This window comes from Capricornis sumatraensis, chromosome X (genome assembly GCF_032405125.1).
Source record: "Capricornis sumatraensis isolate serow.1 chromosome X, serow.2, whole genome shotgun sequence".
In the NCBI taxonomy this organism is placed as follows: Eukaryota; Metazoa; Chordata; class Mammalia; order Artiodactyla; family Bovidae; genus Capricornis; species Capricornis sumatraensis.
This window is the reverse complement of record NC_091092.1, coordinates 133,834,900-133,859,725: the sequence shown is the minus strand read 5'-3', so window position 1 is coordinate 133,859,725 and position 24,826 is coordinate 133,834,900. Positions and strand designations below refer to the sequence as shown.

General features: G+C 45.0%; 1 protein-coding gene across 2 annotated transcripts; it reads left to right on the top strand.

Moving 5' to 3' along the window:
* Positions 1–659: 659 nt before the first annotated feature.
* Positions 660–21,257, top strand: RAB9A (RAB9A, member RAS oncogene family). 2 transcript variants are annotated; one of them, XM_068962665.1, is made up of 4 exons: positions 660–799; positions 14,529–14,619; positions 15,458–15,488; positions 20,240–21,257. In XM_068962665.1, exon 4 carries the CDS (start codon positions 20,271–20,273, stop codon positions 20,880–20,882), a length of 612 nt encoding a protein of 203 aa, XP_068818766.1. In that variant the 5' UTR covers positions 660–799; positions 14,529–14,619; positions 15,458–15,488; positions 20,240–20,270; the 3' UTR covers positions 20,883–21,257. The 2 variants fall into 2 exon arrangements, with proteins under 2 accessions (XP_068818766.1, XP_068818767.1); XM_068962666.1 differs by lacking the exon at positions 14,529–14,619.
* The last annotated feature ends 3,569 nt before the right edge of the window (positions 21,258–24,826 follow it).

Sequence of the window (24,826 nt, the reverse complement as noted above, 5' to 3'; positions counted from 1 at the left end):
GGGACTAAAAATCCCTCTCTGGTCTACAGTATCGACCTGCACTTAACTCCGTATTTCAAGTGAGGAATTAAGAGTTTCAATACCGCCTTTTCTCACTGCTTCTTTATGTCTTTTCCTACGACTGCTTTATATTTAGAGGCGAGAGGCAGTAAAAATGTTAACAAGAGCAAGGAAATTAAAAAAATTAATCAAAAAATCCTGTTATTTCACAATATCACAGATGTTTTCATTTTTCAATCTATTCACTTGTTTATTTGCATATTCATTTCACCGCGTAGTCACAGCATCGTGTGACAGTGCTTTTGCGGTCTGCTTATTCCCACTTTACGTCAGCTTTTAAAGGTAACTAGTATCCGTGCTCTCTTTTCCCGGGAACGCAACCGGAGGTCTAGAGAAATAGCGCACCCAAAGAAAACCTGTGATTCAGCTAGAGGGGATTGGCAAGGAGTGGGTGAGGGAAGGGCGGAGGCGACCTCGAGGCCCCGGGCCCCGGGCCCCCCAATCAGGCCCCGCCCCGACTTCCCAGGGCTCCTGCCGACCAGGCCCCTCCCCACCTTCCCAGGGCTCCGGCCACCCCGGGCCCCGCCCCGCCGACTAGGTCCCGCCCGCTTTCCCCGGGCCCCGCCCCGGCCCGTCGCCATGTTGTTCCCTCCGTGCAGGACGGGTGCAGCTGCAGACTGACCCTCGCCGTGCCGCCGACGTCTCCTGCCCCCTGGCTCCTCGACCCTCTTCACTTTTTTTCCCCTGCCCTCGGACGGACCGGCCCGGAGCTCCCGAACTTATTCCGTGTGGCCGTGAGGTGAGCGGGGCGCCGACTCCCCTCGGGGCCGGCCGGGGGTTGAGGCCAGCTGCGCGGGCGTCAGGGTCTGAGCGGAGCCCGCCGACGGCGAGTGCGGCCTGGGCTTCGGGCACTGGGGCGGGGGGCGCGCGCGGCCATTGCGGGTCACTTTTCCGCTCCCCACCCCGGGAGAAGGGACGACTTGTAGCCCCTTGCCTCCTACTGTGTCTGACGCAGGTGGAAAGACGGGGTCCCACACCTACACACCCGGGGAGAGAGATACACGCCCCAAGACAGACACCTAGAAGTCCTGGAGACGCACACGGGGAAAGAGATCCATTAGCAGCTGGGATCAGGGAGAGGGACACAGCCACACAAACCCCTAGTGGGGAGAGAGGGCATTTGCTACCCGCAGGGAAACACGCATACACGGAGAAATCCACCCAGGCACCCCAAAGCAACCCACTCTGACGTGACTCGCAGAGAGAAAGCAGAGGCGCGCACGATTTGATACTGGCGACTTCTGACCTGCTTCCCAGGTGAACGTTTGCTGAGGTGTTAGTACCACTCTGGAGACGAGGAGGGAAATATAAAACTAATCCTAGGGGCTGGAGGCGGTTTGGGCCGTTATCGGATGCAGACTCTGGCCAAGGTTTCCGAATGGTGTTCTTCTCGTTCTTCCAACTTCGTTTTTTAAAGAGACAAGGTGAAAATTTTAAGTGCCAATTTAATTAATTTAAGTCGAAGAGTATCAGTTGGGTTTTGGGTGGTTGGTTTTTTTTTTTTTTTTTCAAGTGATGATACATCCCGTGACCAGGGTTCTTTTGAGGAATGACTTCGGGTAGTTTCCAAATCGTCACGTGAACACGCTCTTTATGTAGGATTTCAGTGGCCTGATAAAAATAGATTTTGGTTGCTTTTTTAAAAATTAATGAAAAATTATTTTTCGTGCTTGTCTTTCTCTGCCATCATAATTGTAGTGGAAAATCCCTAAATTGCCTGTAAACTCAGAAACTTTTCAGTGGAACAAAACTCAAGACATGAAGGAAGCTCAGTACTCTCATGCCACGGACCTTTAAGGAGACTGTTTTTCGTTTCTGTTTTAGAACCTTGGGTTGAAGTTACCTTCACTACTTGTCTCAAACTCTGCATCTGGTGTGGCCGTCTGGTGTCTTCAGTTTTTTTGTGTGTGGATATTGTATTAATAGTAAATTCCTCTAGTTTATACTAAAAAGCTTCTGGCTTGCTGGCTTATTTACTTTGGAGAGTTTTGTGAGTTGGAGAGATTTGGGGTTTGTCATTTGTAAGGTTAAAATAGACCGAGGAAAACTAAGTAGAATACTGTTGGCCTTGACTCCTGGCCGAGTTCTTGGAGACTAAGGAAATACTTCAGTGCTGTTCGCTCTTGTCCAAGCTCTCCTCTTGCCATTTCTTTCTTCCTCCGTCACTTCTTCCATCTAGACTGTGGTTCTCTGGAGGACTGAAGATAAGAGCCAGGATTCCGAGTAGGCCCCTGTGAATTTAGAGTGCTAGTAGGGGTTGGCATTTGACAACCTCTGCAGCCTTTTTGGTTCACACATGTGAGAGAGTGCTGCAGGCATCTATTGAGTAAAGACCAGGAGTGCTGCTCAACGTCCTCCAATGCACAGGACAGCTCCTGACAGAGAGTTGCCCAGCCCAGAATGTTGCTTGTGCTGGGGTTGAGAAATCCCGCTTGACGTCAGTCCATGTAACTCCAGAGCTCACAGTCAGTGCTGTTGGTTCTTGTTTAGGAACCTCCTGGACTTGGGAACTTGAAGAGATTTCCCTTGACTAAGAGATATATTCATTCATTTGAAAGAATAAGAGTGACCAAAAATTTTCTGATAACAGAACTCTCCCCCCGCTCCGTTTCTGTTTCGTTGGCAAAAGTGTTGGAAAGAACTTGAGGGGCATTCAGGGCCTTTGAACCTGACTTAGGAAATTTGGTTTCAGTATTATTCGAATTGTCAGCAAACATTTTCTGAGTAGTCTTTGGTTGCTGACAAAAAGGCGCTAGTGATACCAAGGGCAGTGGGGAGTCCCCCCCTCCCCGAATCATACAGTCTGATCACAGTCATGAGATGGGGATCTAACTTTGTCCTCCCACAAAGTTCATTACCCAGCCTACTTAAGGTCGTGGGCCAGGTGTTGTTAAACAAAACATTTGCAAACCAGCTCATAGGTACCTGTTTCATGCTATTTACTGTGTGTGGACTTAGGTGAAATGGGGAAAGGTTGATGCATTTTTCTTTTTGTTTTCAATTTTATTGGAGGAGGTCATGGCAACTCACTCCAGTATTCTTGCCTGGAGAATTCCATGGACAGAGGAGCCTGGCAGGCTACAGTCCACGGGGTCGCAAAGTCAGACACGACTGAGCAGCTACCACATAGTTGGTTTACAATGTTGTGTTAGTTTCCAGTGTGTAGCATAGGGACTCAGTTACACATTGATTCTTTTTCACATTCATTTCCCATATAAGTTATTACAGAATATTGAGTAGAATCCTCTGTGCTACTCAGTTGGACCTTGTTGATGATCTGTTTTGTATATAGCAGTGTGTATATGTTAATCCCAAGCTCTGGTTGATGTGGTTTTGATAGCTTTGTAAATTGAACACTTGTGAATATTTACAAGAAACAAATTGAGAAGCCATTCTTGTTGAGCATAAAATTCTTCCTTAAATTAGCTTCAGTGGACAATAGTTCTGCATGGATTATATCAATGAATTCAAGAAATAAGCAATGAAAAATTTTAATTGATTTTTGCATTTTTTTTCTGACTTTTTCCAGCATGTTTTCATCATGCCTAAAACTAGCCCCTTCAGTCCATGTACTGCTTCATTCTGGTGGCAGATGTAACTCCTAGGTGAACTTTGTGAGTGAGAGGAGTCCCAGAGGCTTGGCCCTGGAAGTTCCCTGGTGGTGTAGTGATTAGGACTTGGGGCCTTCACTGCCATGGCCTGGGTTCAGTTGCTGGTTGGGGAAACTGAGATCCTGAAAGCTCTGCAGCGCGGCCAGGAAAAAAAAAAAAGATTGGCTCTATTTAGGAATTGCTGTGAGAGTGTTATTCATTCGGGCAACATGGCATCTTTTGTGAGGAGCTTTGCTTTTTGCCTTGTGCTGATGGACACTGAGTGTGTTCATTGCCAATGAATAGATTTCTCTGCCTTGTATCAGGAGCTGTCTGCTGTGGGGTAGAGGGGATGCTGAATTATACACCTAAAAATGATTGCTATCAAGTTCAGTCTACCAAAGGGATGTGTGCTCTGTTACTACTGGAGGGGTTTTATCCTGGGGAGTATCAAGAGAAACTGGTGCAGGAGGAGCACCCCCTGCTCTGGGGAGTCTTGCTCCATGTGCACTGGTTTGCTGCTCTGGCCAAGTTAGGTCACCACATTTCTTTCTTTGTAAAATTGAGCTGGTTGTACTTTGTAATGCCTGTGTGGATTTATGACACCAAGTAAAGACATCAAATTATTGGCTTCCAAGTACAGATATACCTCGGAGATATTTTGGATTTGGTTTCAGACCAAAGGTTTTGGTTTACCACTGTTTATGAAAGTTACAAGATGTTTATACCATACCTGTGTGTTATGCCTAAAAAAAAATACACACTTTAATTAAAAAATACTTCGTGGCTGAAAATTGTTGGCCATTGTCTGAGCCTTCAGTGAGTTGTAATCTTTTTGCACTGCTGATATCACTGATCACAGATCATGGTAACAAATATAATAATAATGAACAAGTTTAAAATAACGCAAGAATTATGAAAACGTGACGCAGAGACAAGCAGTGAGCAAATACTGTTGGAAAATGGCACTCATAAACTTGCTTCATGCAGAGTTTGCCAGAAACCTTCAGTTTGTAAAAAGCCCCTAATAACTGTGAAGCCCAGTAAAAGGAGGGCTGCCTGGAGTTCTGCCTCAGGCAAGCTGGTGAAGCAACAGAAGGAAATAAGCCAAATGGAAAAATGTGTGTGTGTCTGTGTGTGTGAGAAACAGGTCTCACTTGAAAGGTAGCTCAGTAATAAATTTGTTAATCAAAACCAAGGAAAAGAAAATAGAGCCTGTGACTAAGTAGATCATCAACAGAACATGTATTAAGAATTTTTTTTGAGGGGGGTGGTGAACTCACAAAAGGCCTCAGGGCGTTTGGAGAGCTGTGATGCAGATGAAAGGTCAAGGTTCCCGAGGGAGGAGAGCTGGGGGGCCCAGGTGTGTAGGTGAGGGGGGCCTGGTTGCCCTGGGTTGGGGAGGGGAGGCTGGGGGGTGCCTCTGCTGTGGAGAGAACTTCCCCAGCGTGATTCTTGGCATTGCACGTGTTGTGAAGGTGCCCTCCGGGTGTTTGCTCATCCTGGGTTCCTCCATTACCTTCTGTTAATTTTTAACCATGCCGGGTGCAGAGTAGGGCATGCTGGTGCTTATCACAAACAGAGAGAGGATGACGAGCGGTGAGCGAATGTAGGTGAGGTCGCAGCTAGATCAGCGTGGGCTGGGGAGAGCCAGCCCCGTGTCTGGGAAGAAATACAGAACGGAGCGAGGCAGGCCGTGGAGGTTCACCAAACCGGCTGCCCTCAACCTGCTCGTTTCAGTGCAGGGGCTCAGAACACAGGCCCCACTTGTGTCCACTGCCTGATGCCTTCCCAGTGTCTGCTATTGTTAGAGGGGGATGAAGAAACAGTGTGGAACAGCTTGCTACATTCATCCCGTGGCCACATTCATTATCCAGGAGTGAAGGAGAGCAGATCACGGCAGCCAGTGAACTGACTGCTGGGTCAGTGTGAGCTGAACCGTTTTCATCCCAGGTTCTTGTGAACTGGGCTAGGTTTTGGGGGAACAGAGGCTAAGGTCGTTTCCAGAAGGTTCGCTCTTGTGAGAGGGGCTGTATTTGTCAGTGTTGGAGAAGTCTGAAAAAGCGCCTTACAGATTTCTCTTCCTGGCACTTGCTCTGTAGAAGCATATCACAGATAATGGAGGGTTTGACTGCTTTAACAGGTTCGCAAATATCAGAACTCCCTGGAGTGTGGCATGTGGCTAGGCGACTGCTCTCGTGGGCGCAGTCTTGCTCTGGGATGTGTAATCAGAGCAGGGACTAGGTGGACGCACCTGAACATACATCTGTGGTTTCATTGGAGTCAGAACAGAAGAGCTGCTGGAAGGCCATGTGCTGGTGAATACAAAGCATTTCTAGAATGAGCTCCAGTACTCTTCAGTAACATTGCAGAACGTTTGGGAACAAACAGCTGCTACGCTCATACCCTGTTTCGCGTTAAGATTTGTGCAGCACCTGATTTTTATCATACTAGCCCCAGGGAACCCCGCCTCCCAAAGATAGGATGTCATAGAAAGGAATGTGGTGTGATCCACCATGAACTAATGAACTCCCTTTTGAGCACCGGTTGTGAAGCGTCCTGCCAGCACCTCTGTGATGCCCTCTGAAATGTCATATAACCTGCCCTGCCCAGTTCCCTGCACGCACTGTCGCTTGCTCTCCCCTCCCTCATCATCTGGAGAGTTCCATCCCCAACTCCTGCTGCAAACAGTTAATTAGGAAGGAGGTCTGCTGGTAGGGAGAGGCCCCTGGGTGCCGAGGGGGTGTCATGGGGTCTCCCCTTGTGCTTTCCACCCAGCCGGCCTGTCGGCGTCTGTGCTGAGAAGTGCCCTGTGCCCTCGGGGCCGATTTCTCCTTGACAGCTGTTTGTCCCCAGGTAGGTTCCCTGGCTCTTCAGCTTGTCACTGCTGGACCATTTACTTTCCATCTTCCTGGTTTTGTTGCTGTCTCTCACCTACAGTTGTTCTCTTGTTGTCCTTTTTGGCTTTGTATATATTTTTTGACTTTTCTTTTCTTTTGATGGGAGTGAAGGTCACGCATGTTTGACCTGCCCTGTTCAATTATACCAGGGGGAAGTTATCCAATCTTTATGAACTTGGTTTATTGATCCATAAAGCACGGGTGGTAGCGTCTGGGTTGCAGGTGACTTCAAGGTGCTCTGTGCCAGGTGCCTAGTAGACACTCAGGGAACAGTGGCGGCTGATGTTATTGTAGTCATAGCATTTGTTATTTGAGCAAAGACAGTGGCAGTAGGTCGGGAGTGAACTGGACACGTTTCTTGTGTGGTTGAAGTGGGTAAGACAGAAGAGATTTTGAAAATGGGGAAAATAATTAACTTGGTTTTTAGATCTGTTGAATTTGAACTGCCATCTGAATACATCAGATGACTGTATTATAAAAGGGGTGGGAATTCTTATCTGGCGCCCAAGGGGCAGAAGGGTGGAGGTGGACTTTAGGAATCACTAGGTTTTTATATCCCAGGAAGATATGGTTTGGGAAGAGGTAAAGGCATCATTGACACAACGGACATGAGTGAGCAAACTCTGGGAGAGAGGGAAGGACAGGGAAGCCTGGCAGGCTGCAGTCCTTGGGTCGCAGAGTCTGACATGACTTAGTGACTGAACAACAGCAAGGGCATCAACCTGGTGATATATATGGTCTAAGAGCCTCTTAGAAAAGGGAGCCATTTGGGTTGCAGAAAGCTAATGGGGTGAGGGGCAGAGAAGGCAGGGTAGCTTTATGGACGATGAAGTAGGAAGCATTTTCAAGGTCATTGCCAGGCCGTTAGACCTAACAGAGACAGTACTGGTGACTGAGTCCTGGCTAAGACTTCAAGGTCCCACTGATGCCTCTAGTTAGAGGTGTGATACTTGCAAGACCCTTTCCCATTTGGACCTCCATTATCTTACTTGTTTAAAAAAAAAATACCCTCAGAAGGGTACTCCCTTGAGATTTGATGCCAGGTAATACATTCAGACAAATTGCTCCATCTTAGAATTCACTGTCCACTGGGTGGGCCTCTGCTGAAGACACTGGTCAGCCATGAGGGTGTGTTTGTAGAAGTGTACACAGCAAAGTCCTCAGGGGGCACTTTTTTCTTCAATCGCTTTAGGGCTGCGTGCACCTTAGGGGTTTTAGATGAGCACTGAGAAGCCCTTGGATTGGCCTTTGGGAAGTCTCCCGTGACTTCTGCTGACGCTCGGGGGATAGAGAGGTTGAGAACCTCCATTCAGTGAGCAGGTGCAGAGTTGATTAGGCATAGAGCGAAATGTGTCACGATGACTGAGTAAGTCTGGGCTCAGGAAGGTTTTTGTAAGCCAAGTCAGCTCCCCACCTTGGTGGGGACAAACTGCAGCATCAGTGATGGAGACGTGTGATGAAGCGAACTTTCCAGAAAGCTCCCTGCAGCGCTCTGACGTTTCTTCTCGTTTTGACCTGGTGACAGTTTCCCAGCAGAATGGCAGTCTCTAATCTAGTTCAGTCCTAGATGCCGGATATACAGCTGTTCTCTTGAAATAGATCTTCTTGGGAAATTCCACCCCTCTTACTTAATTTCTCTAACAGCCAAGAAGTTCTACCTTGCTGTGGCCTCATGCCTTGTGGGGAGTGTTGCTATACTGACTCTTCCCTGAGCTTACATGGAAGTTTCTCCAGCCCTCACCCCTTTCTGCTTCAAATTAAAGATCGCAGGCAGGTTTCTTTCCTAACTTGAAGAGACGAGTCAGAACCAGGGTTCCCTTGAGTTACAGCAGATCATCGCAGATCATGTTCAGTTTGTGTTTTGTTGCTCTTAATATATTTTTCTAACTTGCACGTTCACATTCACTTCTTTCACAACACAGTCTTCTTCCTGAAATACCCTGCTCTGCTTCCTAGTGTAGTATTCCTATTTTATGACTTTTACCCATTTCTTTGCATTTTAATTTTGTCCCGCAAAGTGCAGCCTTAAAACTATCCCCACTCTTTTCTGTCAAGCATTTCAAGTGCCATTTTCAGGTGTCTTCATTACAGGTAAATTTATGCTTGTTCCTTTTGAGGACTTCATTAAATAAAATGAAGAACAAAATGTTCTCCTCACAGGAGTAGCAGTTTCCTGTGAATAAGTCTCTTGATTGAACTGTCACAGTTCATGGTCCAAGTGTAATATTAATGAAGTCTTATGGGTAAGGGAGAGAACCTCCAAACAGTAATGGCAAGTAAAGGTAAAAATCTTGAGAGTCTTATGAACTATACACGTTAATCACATGAAATGTACAAATGTTGCAGATGCGTATTGATCGTTGCTTTTTTTTTTAAACAATATTTTTAATCGATCATTTCTTGAGGTGCATACTCCATTAAGAATCTGATGAAACCTTTTTGACTCTTTCTAGAGGAAGGCTCAAGCACAGTTCCATCCATTCACTCACCCTTGTCTCACCTATGATTCTAGAAGGTGCATTTTCCTCCTGCAGCTCTTTCATGGACTCTCAGTTAAGCACACTCTGTGCCTGTACTTTCCAATGCAGTACTCATGTAGCAACTTAAATGTAACCGAATTGAAATGAGATTAACATTTTACTTCCTCAGTTGGACCAGCCACACTTCAAGCGCTCAGTAGCTGCATGTGATTTGTGACTACTATATTGGACATAAGAACATTTCCTTCATCACAGAAAGTTGTGTTGGAGCACATGGCTCTCTATTTTCAGGATAATTTAAGAAAATTGAGTTCCTTAACCAAATCTATGTTTTTCTCCTCTCTTCTCCCTACCCATTCACTCCACCACTGTTAGTGATTAGTTAGTATATCTAACTACAAAGGTGCCTTGTTTTAAGCAAAACTGAGAGTTTATATTTCTTAACAGTTCAGTTAGATGCCTGCTCTCCTTAAAGAGCACTCACGGAACGACTTCTTGAAGTAGGATGAGCTGCTCTGACTTGGTGACAGAGTGTGCTTTGATTTGTGCAGTCTTTCCTTCTCTAGCTGTCTCCAGGCAGTGCTCAGTGGCCACCTAGATAACGTGTTTTCATGTGGCAAGTTGTGCCTCCCAAGTTGGTCTGTGCCTGTGCTGTTTGCTTAATTCGTTTTGTTATGCTCCACTTCTTGCTGTGGAGATAGTGCCTATTATTATACTTAATGACTTCCTTGACATGCCTTGTTCAGCAAGACACCCAGGAAGACCGGAAATAAAAGAGTGGAGTTATGAGGCTATTAAGCGAGACACACCTGTATTAAGAGATATGGAAATAAATACAGCCTAGGTGAAAATAGAAACAATGGAGGGATTAACCATGCTTTTGTGGCCTTGGTTAGTTTCTTTGAGCCTCAGTTTCTCAAGCTGTGATATGAAATAAAGTGGCGTGCCTCTAACTGGGACATTTAACAGTGAGTGCAAAAGAAACATGTGATTTTGAAAAGAAGAAAAAAAAAAAAGATCTGTTCCTAAATTTAAATCAGGAGTGATAAATTCAGTTTAAATTTTTGGAAATGAGAGTTAGTCAAGGGGTTTCAGATTTGAAAACCTGAGAATTTGAGGAAGCCATTTATAAACCTAGCATCCCTTCGGCAGCTTGTTAACAGGAATGTGGGTCTTCAGCATTTCCTGTTGCATTCCAGAGTACTTATTTTAAAGTGGTTTTCTCATTTGAGTTTCAAGTAAGAATCAATTTTTTTTTGTCCTCTCCCACATATTTTAATAGACCTCAAAAACAGAATGGGGGAAGAACTGATTGAATAGAGAAACAAAAAACTGTAAGTCCGGAAAGTACAAATAGAAAAATAAGAATAGAATAGCAAGAAAGAAGGAGGAAGTAGTTTACTCATTGTTCTCAATTTAGCGTTCATTTGGTGCCTGTGGAAAGCTTTGTGCTAGATGCTGCAGACCCCAAAAAGGGCCAGTGAACGCATGGCAGTAGGTGTTGTGTGCCACTCCCAGGGGGGTGACAGTGTAATTAGGAAACTGTAAGGGAATGAGAGCTGTAATAGAAGTGGAGTGATTATGAAAATGAAGAGAAAGATTAGGTTGTGAGGGACGTGGCGAAAGTGGGCCTTTAGATAACTAGGAATTTCATAGCTCTCAAGATGTGGAGAGGGAACTCCTAGTGTAAGATAAGGGCCTGAGCAAAGGCAGGACAGTAAATGCCTGATAGGTTTGGGGGTGCTGACCTGTAGGGTTGTAATTGGGACAGGCAGATAGGTATGTGAGGTTAGAGAGCTCTTTGAATGCCATGCTCAGAATCCTATATAATAAAAGTAATAAAGAAAGAAATGGGTTTTGTTATGTGTGCAAATGGAGGCAGTTAGGTCCATGACCAATAAAAAGGGTCTACCTTTAATCCATACAAACATTTCTGTTGGAGATATATATTCTCCATGCTTGGATTTGACTCCCCCTTGGTTTATTGTAATAATCAGCTTTGGAAGCCAGCATGGAGAGAGAGACCAGAGAAAAGGCTCCTCTACACTATCCGTAAACAATTGATAGTGCAAGATAAAAGTGCAGGATTGAAAAGTTGGAAAAGAGTGTTATAAAAAGGAAAGGGCTGGCATTCAGTGCTCTCTTTTTCTCTTTAGTTTTGAGGTATCTGTTGAAAACATAGTTCATTTTCTTTGCTGCCAGTAACCTACTTAACCAGCTTCCCGTTCAGATGCGTGTGTACCGTCGTTAACCTGCATTGTTGCCAGCACATGACCTTGTAATCCTGACGGAGTATTTATTGTGTGTGTAACTGGCTTATTGAAAAGGATATTGCTGAAGGGACAAGGAGATCATTTGTGGCACGTATAAATTAGGGTCTCATTGCTAATTCTCAGGCCGAGTGTGTGTGTGTGTCAATAAAAATATGTCTAGATTATTTAGTTATAATTCACATACAATAAAGCTCACCTTTTTAATGTGCACAGTTCAGTTGTTTTTAGTATAGACACTAAATCATGCAATCATCACCACTAATTCTGGAGTATTTTTGTCATATACCTTCCCCTCCCCCCACACACACACAAAGAAACCTGTACCCATTAGCAGTCACTCCCCATTCCTTGGAACACAGATTTACTCTCTGTCCCTGTGGATTTGTCTATTTTGAACATTTCATATAAATGGTATAATGTATGGCCTTTTGTGTGTGGCTTCCTTAAATTATCATGTTTTTAAGGTTCATCCATGTAGTTGCATGTATCAGAACTTCATCCTTTTCTGTGACTGATTAATCTTCCATTGTATGGAGAGGCCACATTTTTATTAGTTATTCATCAGTTGATGCACATTGTGCTGTTTCCATGTTTTGGCTATTATGATTAATACTATGCTATTCATGTACAAGTTTTTGTGTGGATTTTTTTTATTTCTCTTGAGTACATACCTAGGAGAGTACTGTGGGCCATGGGGTCGCAGAGTCGGGCACAACAGCTGAACTGAACTGAACTGAACTGATGGTAACTCTGCGTTCACCTTTTTGGGGAACCGCAGATTGTTTTCATTGTCATTGCACCATTCTGCCTTCCCTTCCCTAGTGGTTCAGATGGTAAAGCGTCTGCCTACAATGTGGGAGACCTGGGTTCGATCCCTGGGTTGGGAAGGTCTCCTGGAGAAGGAAATGGCAACCCACTCCAGTACTCTTGCCTGGAAAATCCTATGGAAAGAGTAGCCTGGTAGGCTACCATCCATGGGGTCACAAAGAGTCGGACACGACTGAGTGACTTCACTCATTCTGCCTTCCCACCAGCAGTGTATGAGGTCTAGTTTTCTCACATCCTCAGCAGCACTTGTTATTGTCTGCCTTTTGGGTGTGAAGTGGTCCAAACTATAATGAGTTTTCATTTGCATTTCATTCCTGGCTAATGATATTGACCATTTTTGTCCATTTTTAAATTGCTTTTTAAATTATTGTTTTAAGAGTTCCTGGATACAGGTCCTTTATCAGATTAATGATTTGCAAGTATTTTCTCCCATCCTGTGGATTGTCTTTTCACTTTCTTGATAGTGCCCTTTGAAGTACAAAAGTTTTAGATTCTGATGAAGTTCATTTGACCTATTTTTTCTTCTGTTGCTTGTGTTTTGGGTTTCATGTTGAATTATTTTTAATATAATCTGAGTTATAGAAAACTTTAGAAAGCAGTTGTCCTTAAGGTCTGATGGATAGCAGTATTTGAAGAAAATTTAAAAGAAAATTATTTCTATCTCAGTTACAGCATTCAGTCAAGCTAGGCTTTAAGTGAAAATGAAGTTTTAAAAAATGCTTCTGAGTTTGCCAACCCCTGCCCACATTGCAGATTCAAGAGCAAAATAAATGATTGTTGTTGCTTTAAAAGAATACTTTTGATATTTGAAAAAGGAGTATGAGTGTGAAATCAAGTCAGGACTTTAAAACTTGGTGTTGATTGTTCGAGATTTTCTTGCAGACTTTCATGTTAACCTATGAACTTTTTACATGGTGTCATCACAGCGTACACATTCTTTGGATTTATTACTTAATGCATTTCTACAGACCCGTGTCTCCAGTCTTCTCAAGGGCTGCAGAGCATCCTCAATTATGCATTTAGGTCATTTTCATTTGCCCCACTGGGAACATTTTTGCAATTTTTTTTTCTCCTTGCTTTCTCTTTTTTGAGGGCAAGTAGTTTTAGAATGATATGGGGATGTATTTTTGGTGTAGAGTTTAGAAAATGGATGGCTCAGGGAAAAATCTGGGCATTTTTATCATGGTATAAGACATTTTCCTTAACTGAATCTTTTTCGAGATCTTGCCTCTTTACAAACGTGAAGTTGCCCTGGGAGGCACACTGATCTCAGTATTGCCTCTGCATGCAGAGGTGCCTGCGGGGGCTGCCAGGAGCGCAGGGGCAGGGCTCCCGGGGAGCTGAGGTCTAGCCGCCTGGCCAGGGGTGAGCAGGAGGAGGGGTTTGGGGTGAGTAGCTTACTGCAGTCTCAAGTAGGAGGCCAGCCACCCCAGAGCCCGCTGACACCGTCGGTAGTTGGAGAGGGATGGTAAGTGAGCGACCACCACTCTGCCCCAGGCCTCCCTTCTGCCCTCCCCGCAGCCTGCTCTTGTGATCGCAGACAGATGCTTTTTTGGACTCCGCATCTGCTCAGGGATGCAGGTAGGCTCACTCCGAGGGCATTGGCAGAAATCTTCTGGTGGCCTGCCCCTGAAGTCCTATGGCCACACAGCTTGTTCCTCACTCCACCCACCCCCCCACGGCACCCCCCCACCGCTGGCTCCAGGTGCCCTGTCCACCTTGGGCTCTCCCTGGCCACGTGGGTGCCTTCTCACCTCGGTCCTGCTTCCTGGTTCCAGTCATACCACCCCCCCAGTTCCTTCCTCCTCCAGATGGAGCTGTGCAGTGGTCAGAGCCACTTGGCAGGGTCAGAGGCCCCTGGGGTGGACACTTTCCTAGCTGTGTGACCCCCAGCAAGGAATGTCACCTCTCTGAGTCAGAGTCCTCACCCCTAGGATAGCTGGTGACGAGTGGATGCAGAGATGCAAAGTTGGTGGCCTGAAGGGCTCAGTCATTGTGAGGGTGGTGGTGGTTTTGTCCTTAACTCCCAAATGTCAAGATTTTGAAGGGTATTGTGTTTTTCATTGATTGAATTTATAAGTTGAAGGCTGCTTCATGTAAGTCCCACAGAAATGCCCTTTGCTTTTAAAAAAGGGAGGGAGAGGAGTTTGAAACTGTTGATTTAGATGGAAAGAGGCTAGTGCTTTAGCACAGCCTAGTTGGCCCGGGAAACCTCCACACTGAATTTGGTGTGTGGGACTAGGCTCCTTTGACTTCCTAATGTCAGCCTGCATTGCCCTCTCATTTGTTCTGCCTGGGACTCTTCCAGAAATCTGGCTGAAGAAATGGCCATAAAAGAAACTTGTCTGGTTTCCATGAAACTATCAGTAAAGGCTTCTTCATGTGTTTGTTCCGCAGAAGCTGTCTGTGCTCAGGTCATGAGCCTGGCACAGTGGTGAGCCGCTTTCCCTGGTGTCCGTGTCTCAGTGAATCTTTCCTCAGCCCTCCGGTAGGTCCTGCTGTCACCAGAGTCCCCAAGCTGCAGGGTGTCCAAGAGCTTGGGCACGGGTATGGGCTCTTGGCCTTTGGCACGGGGAGCCAGTTCTCCTTTCTGCCAGTGGCTTTTGTTAACTCACAAAGTTTCCCCTCTGCTCTGGCTACCCAGAAAGAAGCTTCAGGACATTCTGCGCTGCCTTAGCCCAAAGTTTCCCGTGTCACATTAGGTGCCTGTCCCTTGAGTGGTCCTTCTTTTATCCTTGTCGGTATTGTTCAGTTGCTCTGCTGACTTTGCGACCCCATGGGCTGCAGCATGCCAAGTTTCTCTGTCCTTCACTATCTCCCGGAGATTGCTCAAACTCATGTCCATTGAGTCGGTGATGCCTTGATTTTATTCTCTGGAATATGATTAATTTAAATCACTCAAAATTTGGGCAGAATTTGAACAACGAATGAAATGTTTTACATTTCATATTAACCAGATTTTATATTTGTCTGAATGGGATACTTAGAAAAGTAGGGTGGATGGGGACATGTGAAAAACTTCTTAAAAAAAAACAAAGTGTAGTATTTGATTCTAGGGCTACTTTTAGGCTGAGAAAGGTCATGGACAGCTTGCAGGTGCAGTTTTCCTTTATTTATTTATTTATTTTTTAATTGAAGGACAATTGCTTTACAGAATTTTGTTGTTTTCTGTCAAACCTCAACATGAATCAGTCATAAACTAAGAATCTAGCTACTAATATAAGTCAGACATTTCTTTTACTTTTTAATTATTGTGTTTACTCTTAAAATTATGAAAACAGACAATGTATATTACTAAGGTGAGCTTTCAAATTTTTTCTTTGCAGACAATGATGATGTTTGAACTGAACAATTAAGGTAAGACTTATGGCCTGTGTGTTATGCTTTTCTTATTTAGATTTCTTTATAGTGTTTGAATGAATGAATAAATGAAGTCGCTCAGTTGTGTCCGACTCTTTGCGACCCCATGGACTGTAGCCTACCAGGCTCCTCTGTCCATGGGATTTTCCAGGCAAGAGTACTGGAGTGGGTTGCCATTTCCTTCTACAGCGGATCTTCCCAACCCAGGGATCAAACCTGGGTCCTCCCGCATTGTAGACAGATGCTTTACTGTCTGAGCCACCTGGGAAGTCCCTGCCAAGGGAATGGGTTTGGCGGAATCAGCAGGGAAAGAAGACCCTGTTGAGCTTGACTCTAGTCCGGCACAGTGAAGAGACATGTAGTTTTTTTTTTTTTTTTTTTTTATAGTGTTTAACTGATTGCTAAAGTCATATTTCAGCTTGGGTGAAAATTATTGCCTTTGGGCAATCCTAAACTGAAGTATAAAAGGCTTCATATTACATTTTAAGGTAAGTCTTGAAAAGAACATAGCAGGATACCTTTATTCATTCAGCTTATACTAAAGAGGTTTCAAAGGATTTTTCTGTTTTTAGAGAAGCAAACGGGAAAAATTTTAATGTTCATAAACTAATTGTTATGTTAATGATAGATTGCATCAAGCTAACTTTTGTTAGATGTCAGTGGGAAATAAGATAGTTTGTATAATTATCTTTATCATATGTGTGTCTATATTCAGTGCTGCAGCTAGACTGAGAGAGTTGTGTATGTCTGTCTTAGTTGTTTGAGCAAATGCCAACATACTCCCAAATAGGATATCTCAGTTCAGTTCAGTTCAGTCACTCAGTCGTGTCCAACCCCATGAATCACAGCATACCAGGCCTCCATGTCCATCACCATCTCCCGGAGTTCACTCAAATTCACGTCCATCAAGTCAGTGATACCATCCAGCCACCTCACCCTCTGTCGTCCCCTTCTCCTCCTGCCCCCAATCCCTCCCAGCATCAGAGTCTTTTCCAATGAGTCAGCTCTTCGCATGAGATGGCCAAAGTACTGGAGTTTCAGCTTTAGCATCATTCCTTCCAAAGAACACCCAGGACTGATTTCTTTTAGAAAGGACTGGTTGGATCTCCTTGCAGTCCAAGGGACTCTCAAGAGTCTTCTCCAACACCACAGTTCAAAAGCATCAATTCTTCAGTGCTCAGCTTTCTTCACAGTCCAACTCTCACATCCACACATGACCACTGGAAAAACCATAGCCTTGACTAGACAGACCTTTGTCGGCAAAGTAATGTCTCTGCTTTTGAATATGCTATCTAGGTTGGTCATAACTTTCCTTCCCAGGAGTCAGCGTCTTTTAATTTCATGGCTGCAGGCACCATCTGTTGTGATTTTGAAGCCCCCCAAAATAAAGTCTGCCACTGTTTCCACTGTTTCCCCATCTATTTCCCATGAAGTGATGGGAATAGGATATCTGGGAAGCCCCAAATTATATATGGGAAATGTAAAAAAATGTACCTATTTCCTGGTGTGTGAGTCTAGCATATCCCAAATCCCACATTATTATGCAAGAAGAATAGAACTATCAAAGTATGCTGATAAAAGTTATGATCACAAATCTCAAGGAATTTCTAAGACTTAATTCGGTAGATATGTAACCTCTCGTTTGGGTGGAGGTTGTTAGATTGCACAGTCTGGTTTATAATGTGATGTAAAGATACTAGCAAGTTGATGCTGTGCAGTGGAAGTTTGTGTCTAGCAAACTAGACACTTAACTAGAGACTTAACTAGAGTCCTGGGGTAAATGATAGACTAGAATTGAGCACGTTTTTTACACCCTTACAACACAACATGGAATGTCCATGTTTATGTATCTTGAAAACCCTGGGAAAGGAACAGTCCTCGAATGAGGGGCTACTGGGGGAAGTTTACAGTGTTAGGGATGACAGAGCGTTCTGAGGGCCAAGTTACAATGACACCCCACTCCAGTACTCTTGCCTGGAAAATCCCATGGACAGAGGAGCCTGTTGGGCTACAGTCCATGGGGTCGCTAATAGTCGGAGACGACTGAGCGACTTCACTTTGACTTTTCACTTTCATGCATTGGAGAGGGAAATGGCAACCCACTCCAGTATTCTTGCCTGGAGAATCCCAGGGACGGCGGAGCCTGGTGGGCTGCCATCTGTGGGGTCGCACAGAGTCGGACACGACTGAAGAGACTTAGTAGTAGTAGTAGTAGTAGTAGTAGTAGTAGTAGTAGTAGTAGTAGTAGTAGTGGGTGGGGTTGCCAGCAGGGGGAGCAGCGTGGGCCAGGGTAAAGGTGAGTATGTGGGCTGAGCCCATGGATCTGAATTTCACTTCCACTTGACAGTGCATTTCTGAATGGCTGATGGTGAGAATGGGGAACAGGACCAGGTGTCTTGCCTTAGAAGTTGGACTTAGACCTGAGTCTGGAAGACCACTAAAGAATGTTAAGGAGGGGGCATTAGCAGATGCTTCCCCAGTAGCTCAGTGGTAAAGAGTCTGTCTGGAATCCGCCTGAAATGCAGGAGTGGCAGGAGACGCGGGTTTGATCTCTGGGCTGGGAAGATCCCTTGGAGGAGGAAATGGCAACCCACTCCTGTATTCTTGCCTGGAGAATCCCATGGACAGAGAAGCCTGGCGGGCTCTGGTCCTTGGGGTCGCGAACAGTCGAACAGGACTGAGTGACTAGTACTTTCGCTTTCCCTATGTAAGAATAGTTGTGTGCATTTTTGGTTTTGCTGCTCTTTTTTCTGGTTTGAAGTCATGTGAGCAAGATTCCAAAGAATTAAACAAGGAACCGATTTAGTGCACTGTTACTGTGTCAAGAAATGAAGGGGTTTGAGATAGTTTCAGTTTCCTTTCTGACAGTAATTTAGCCTGGGCAGTGGGCAGAGCCATGTGCTGAGGTTGGAAAGTCTCCAGCTAGTATGCTCCCTGATTGCCTCGCCAATTTAAATTGTTTAGATTATAGTAGTAATTACTGTAGTAAGTAATGTCAGAGAGCCAATAAGAGGGGCAAGTTGCCACATGTTCGTAAGAATAGTGTGGTAGCGTGTAGTAGGAGATGAATTCTTGCTGGTTATGGGGAGTGTTCAGTTATGCTGGCTTCGTTATATTGGGTCATGCTCTTGTATACCAGGAGATTGCCAGATAATGTTTGTTTACTGCAATGATTTATTTTTTCTTTTGGTTGACGTGGCTCAGCATGTGGAATCTTATTAGATCTCCAACTAGGGATCGAACCTGCGCCCCTTGCAGTGAAAACATGGAGTCTTAACCACTGGACCGCCAGGGAGGTCCCTACTGCCTAGTCAATATAACAATTATTGTTCATGCCTTAACTACCTTCCCATTGAGGGATTCACATTATCTACTTTCATGGGAAAATTAATTGCCATTTTTGCTGTAGGGCTGTGCTATCCAGTACAGCTGTTTGCTCTTTAAATGTGACTATTCAAATTAGTTAAGACTATATAAGATTTAAAATTCATTTCCTTTCTCCCACCAGGCACAAGTTCAGTGCTCAATAGCCACATGTGGCTAGTGGCTGTCATATCAGACAGTCCACATGGAGGGTGTCTCCTTCGTTGCAGAAAGTACTGTTAGACGGTACTAAAAATTGTCTGCTTCCAGAAATTTTAATATCTTAAAAAGGCATTTTATACTGAAATATTTACAGACTACATGCTATAATTTGATTCAGAATAATTTGGGAGAAGGGAAAATGGAACACTATGGAGGAAACAGGATTTGCTGTAAGTTGATAACTGGTGAAACTAGGTTTAGGGCCTGTGCGGTATCATTATATTATTCTCATTATTCCAAAATTGTGTATGTTTGACATTTTCCATAATAAAGAGTTAAAATAGAAGCCTTAAATACAAACAATGCTCCCACCAGTCTGTAAATAGGTGTCTGAGTCTTCATATGCCACCCCACCCCACCCTTGCCCTCCTCACTGGTGCACGGGGCAGTCTAGTCCTTCCCAGGGCTTCCCCTCAAAGCATGGGCACCATACCACATTTTGGTTTAAGGTTCATTGCATCCCCCTTCGAAATACAAGTAACAAACAGCCCAGGCTCGCATTTGTTCAGAAGTGTTGGAGCTGCCGAAACGAATCTTGTGGGTAGAATGTGCTAGGTTACTATATTATGATAAAAATTCCATTGGTGCTGACATTAATGTTAGCCAATACAAAAAAGTGTCCTCAGTGAAGAGAACAGAGTCCTTTACTCAAGTGGTTGGCTTTGGTCTGTTCACAGCCAGATCAGTGAACTCTGTCCCCTGTTCCCTGCTTGCCAGCTCCTATGGTGATAGTGTTGGGAGAGAGACAGAGAGGATTGGCTAGAAGCCCCCTGGCCTGAGAGGAAAGCCATCAGTGAACCATGCCACCAGAGGGCAATTTGCAGTTGCTCTGGAAATGTGCCCTCTTCGGTCTCCTGGTGCCTCTCTAACAAATGGTGGCAGGGCTTGTTGTGAGCTGAGAGGATGGTTTGGGGGTTAGACTCCGCTTTGACTGCCAGCCTCAGTCAAGGGTAACCAGAGGAAGGGGAAGAATGAGCCCTCAGCAGTGGTCGTCGGGAGTGACGGTAGGATGGAGCCTGGCGCGAGGTGCAGAGCTGAGTAGCTGACATCTCTTGCTGTCACGTATTCCCTGCATTTTCTTTCCCTTAGCACTGATGTTCAGAGAGGCATGTGGAACTAGGTACAGGTCTAAAGGAGTGTAATGGTACTCTTCTGTTTTACAGGGTTCCACAGTCAGAGATCTTGAGATTAATAATGGCAGGAAAATCATCGCTTTTCAAAGTCATTCTCCTTGGAGATGGTGGTGTTGGGAAGAGTTCTCTAATGAACAGATATGTGACTAATAAGTTTGATGCCCAGCTCTTCCATACAATAGGTGTGGAGTTCTTAAATAAAGATTTGGAGGTGGATGGACACTTTGTCACCATGCAGATCTGGGACACGGCTGGTCAAGAGCGCTTCAGAAGCCTGAGGACGCCGTTCTACAGAGGTTCTGACTGTTGCCTGCTTACCTTTAGTGTCGATGATTCTCAGAGCTTCCAGAACTTGAGTAACTGGAAGAAAGAATTCATATATTACGCAGATGTGAAAGAGCCCGAAAGCTTTCCTTTTGTGATTCTGGGCAACAAGGTTGACATCAGCGAGCGGCAAGTGTCTGCAGAAGAAGCCCAAGCCTGGTGCCGGGACAACGGTGACTATCCCTACTTTGAAACGAGTGCAAAAGATGCCACGAATGTCGCAGCAGCCTTTGAGGAAGCAGTTCGAAGAGTGCTCGCTACCGAGGATAGGTCAGATCCCTTGATTCAGACAGACACGGTCCGTCTGCACCGGAAGCCCAAGCCCAGCTCGTCTTGCTGTGGAAGTTAGAGAGGTAGCGACCTGACCAGCTCACCCACATGCACAGATGGGCTCTGGGCGGAGAAGAGGGTACGCGTGTGCAGCGACGCATCACATACTCAAACATTAACCGTGCCTGTCAGTGGGTGGGGGAAGTGACACATCCCCTCACGGGAGAATCCATTTACTCAGTAACGGCGCCTGACACGCACCCATTGTAACGGCTGTCTAATAATGTTTAATTTAAATATGTATGTTACAGAGCTAATAAGTGAAATGACCAAGACTTTATAATTAAAACACTTGAGTATCCTAGAAATTACTGTCTTTTCCCTGGGAATATGGAGAACTACTTTTTCTATGTGTATATTTTTATGTAATTAGCATTCTGTTCTGGTTCAGGGAAAGCATGTCCTAAAGCAATAATGTTAACTATTAAAGATTAAAATTGAATGCATTTGCACTGTGGTTATTTGATTACTTCTTCTTTCTCTTTATGTTCATTTTTTCACTCTGCGTATCAGAATTGATCTCACTAGTAATCACTTGTCATTTGTGTGCCACACGTGAGCCACACCCCCTTCAACACAGAAGCCAGCTTTTATCATTTTTGGAGGAAATCCTACTTCTGGCTGGTACTTAGTGTGAGGGTAAACAAAGACCTCTTTATTTGGGCATGTATTTATCCAGTGTCACTGAACTGTGTGGTGATTTGGTCGCAAGGAGATCTTTTGTCAACTCTGCTTCAGTGACCAGACTTAACTGATAAAGCAAATCATGGTCTTTTGTGGGTGCTGCGCCCTTCACGCTGATCCTGCCCTACAGAGGCACACCGATGCCTGGGCTGCATGTGAGTGAGGACAGCACCCAGGGCTGTAGAGCAGTGGGTGATCAAGGGACATGCTTTTTTTTTTGGGGGGGGTGGTCCTATGGCAGGGGAGTATGTTTTGGGAACAGCTAGATTGAGATACTTCTCTCCCTGGCCCCATAGCTTGGGAACCACTGACAAAGAATATCATTACAGTAAGCTAAGATTTTGAAAGTCTTTCACTTCCTAATACTGCAGACAGTTTGGCTATAAGCAAAACATTTTCACATTTTAAATTTGGGGAGATTAAATCTCTTTATGTTCTCAAGTTGATGAAGAGAGAGCTCTAGTTTTTATTATTTATAATCAATTCTGCTTCTCCAAACTAATCCTCCACTCAAAAAATAGGCATCCACTGTTAACAAATTAGCGTATATTATATATTGCCTTTATTTTTTTCCCTAGGGGAGTTGCTTTGTTATTTTAAACCAAGTGTGCCCATTGTTTTGTGATGTGCCCTTTTCGCTTAATCTGTCCGGATGTATTTCCATTCCAGTAGACCCACCTCATTTATTTGCTGCATGGATTTCTCACAGTCAAGCCCTTGACTGCTAGCTAGCTGGCAGTAGGATATTAACATTTCCTATACCTTGTTCACCAATGGATATCAGGAGTACATTTTTTGTTGTTTATTATTTGAATAGATGATAGAGTCACATGGTTGAAAAGTAGAAGGCATAAGGAACCAATGTCTCCATTTCCTGCTTGTGCAGGCAGCCATGTATCAGTCTCTTGGATATCCGTGTAGATTTTTAGTACATAAGGAAAGCATATTGTGTTTGCCAGGGCTGCCATAACACGTGGACTGGGTGGTTTAAACAATGGGGATTTCTTTTCTTACAGTTCCGGAGGCTAGAAGTCCACAAGCAAGGTGTTGACAGGTTTAGTTTTTCCTGAGTCCTCTCATCATGGCTTGTAGACCTTTCCTCTGCATACAACTCTCCCTATCTCCCCAACCCCACCTCTCTGTGTCCAGATTTCCCCCTTAGAATACTACTAGTGAGATTGGATTCCCTGTATTAGACAGTAGGATCTTGTTTATTTTACATATAAGGAGCTTATTTTAACTTGAATTACCTTTTAAAAGGCCCTGTCTCCAAATATAGTCACATTCTGAGGGACTGGGGGCTAGGCTTGTTGAATATGAATTTTTGGAGGGACACAGTTCAGCCCCTTACATACAATGTGTGTGTAGGTATTTACAAAATGTATAATTTTGATACTTGTATAGATTTAACTAATAGCTTAGTGATTTTCCCAAACTTTGAAGCATCTTTTCAGTAACTTTTTTCCAGTTAAAGATTAGTTGGCATTTCAGAGGTCTAGAGCTGGGCAGCAAAAAGTTTTTATCAAAGGACCGTATTTTCATGTGTGTAGACAGGCTGATGGAAGGGGGAGTAATCTTGCATCACAATGTGACTTAAAAGACCTGGTGAACAGAGGCTCCCTGAGCAAAGCCAGTAACTGAAATGGGACAAGAAGGGGAGGAACAAGACCTGACTGAAGAGCTTCAGCCGTCACAGGAACACTAACTGATGGAAGAGCTCTTCATGCTGCAGCAAAAGGTAGCTGAAAGTCTGGTTCTTTTAAGAAAGTAAAAGGCACTCAGATTGGTGTTGCACAAAGATGAAACGGAGAAAGTGAGAGTTGAGGAGCAAAGCAGGCGACTGCAGTGGCAGGAAGGGTGCAAGCAGCTGCAGAGCCCCAAGGGAGCAGGCAGGAGGGGAGAAGTGGGGCATGCTGTCCCTGTCTGGACCAGGGGCCCCAGGGTTACAGGTCCGATGGGGCTTTCGTGCTGTCTTTGGATATAAAGCCTTTGAGACAGGGCAAGGTTAAGGAAAAGGCAAACTACTGAACTTGGGAGGATGGACAGATGTACATTTGACAGTTGATGTAGTGGTTACAGTGTGCTGCATGGAAGATGGCAAAGTGCATATTTGTTAGTGGATATTTAACTGTTGTTGTCTCTTTCTTCCCCCTTGGGAAAAACTCCCCAACTGAAGTTAAAATATCGAAGATGGTCCACATGTTAAAACCTGGCATTTCATGTTTCTGTGAAACCTTGTATAAGCTTTCAGTGCCAGCAGCTTGGGGTGGTGGGGCAGGGAAGCGGTAGGTAGGAAGAAGGCTCGGTGTAGTCCATGGATTCTGAGAAATTACCACTGCGGACTGTCAACCAGGAAGTGCTTTCCTGACCATAGAGGTAATGGATGTGGGTGTAGCAGGGCGGAGGAGAGACCCACGGTCCCTACTTATGTGGAGAATGTGGGCGCCACTGAAGCATCCTAGGTAGTGAAAGAGGAGTGAACGGAGCTTGTGCATTTTATTTGGATCACTGGGAGTGCTAGTGTAGATGACGGGCTTAATGCTGACTTGCGTGTGCTCGGTGGGCCTGATGCCCAGGGTGCTACTGATGTCCCCCAATTCGTCTTGTGTTCCAGAACTTTCAGTGACATCACTTACTCTCTTTTTGCGAGCTCTTTTGCCTTTTTTGCTTTCGTTTTCCTAATGATCAGTCCCTGATCTTCCCCTTACATGAGTCCCGGTTCCATCCTTTCAGCTGTCCTATTTCAGCAGGCTTTTCCAGCACAGCCCATCTCTGAGATCCTGCCCACTCCTATGCCCATCACTGGATCTGCCTTCACGCTCTGACAGAGGCAGGCATATGTGAAAGCCGATCCTTAGCCACAGGGATCTGCTGCCACAGGGCCTGTGTTCTCATTCCCATCTCACTGTCAAGAGCCTGGTGACAAGGCTATTTGCAGGGTACTGCTGTCCTGTGGACAAGCGTGGATGGGAACCATCCCCACCCTACACCTTCCTGTTGAAACACCACGCGGCTCAGCTCCTGACTGGGGCACTGCCTCCCCTCTGCCTTATATGCTCCGGGAGGGTAGAGCAAACTGTATACGATAAGTATATGTGTGGGTCTCTCCAGTGAGCATGGCTGAGTTACTCCTGGATTTCTGAGTATCTTTTTCTGCTCCCAAAGCTCTGGCACCCAGTTTGAGGAGATCTGGATTCTGTAAAATGAGTTACAATGTATGTTTGCAGACTTTAGGGGAGATACCACTAAAATGGTCAAGGTGGTGGGGAGAGCAGCACC

Bases quoted from the DNA above. Each gene is read 5' to 3' on its own strand.
- RAB9A (XM_068962666.1), top strand. From the start codon at position 20,271: ATGGCAGGAAAATCATCGCTTTTCAAAGTCATTCTCCTTGGAGATGGT.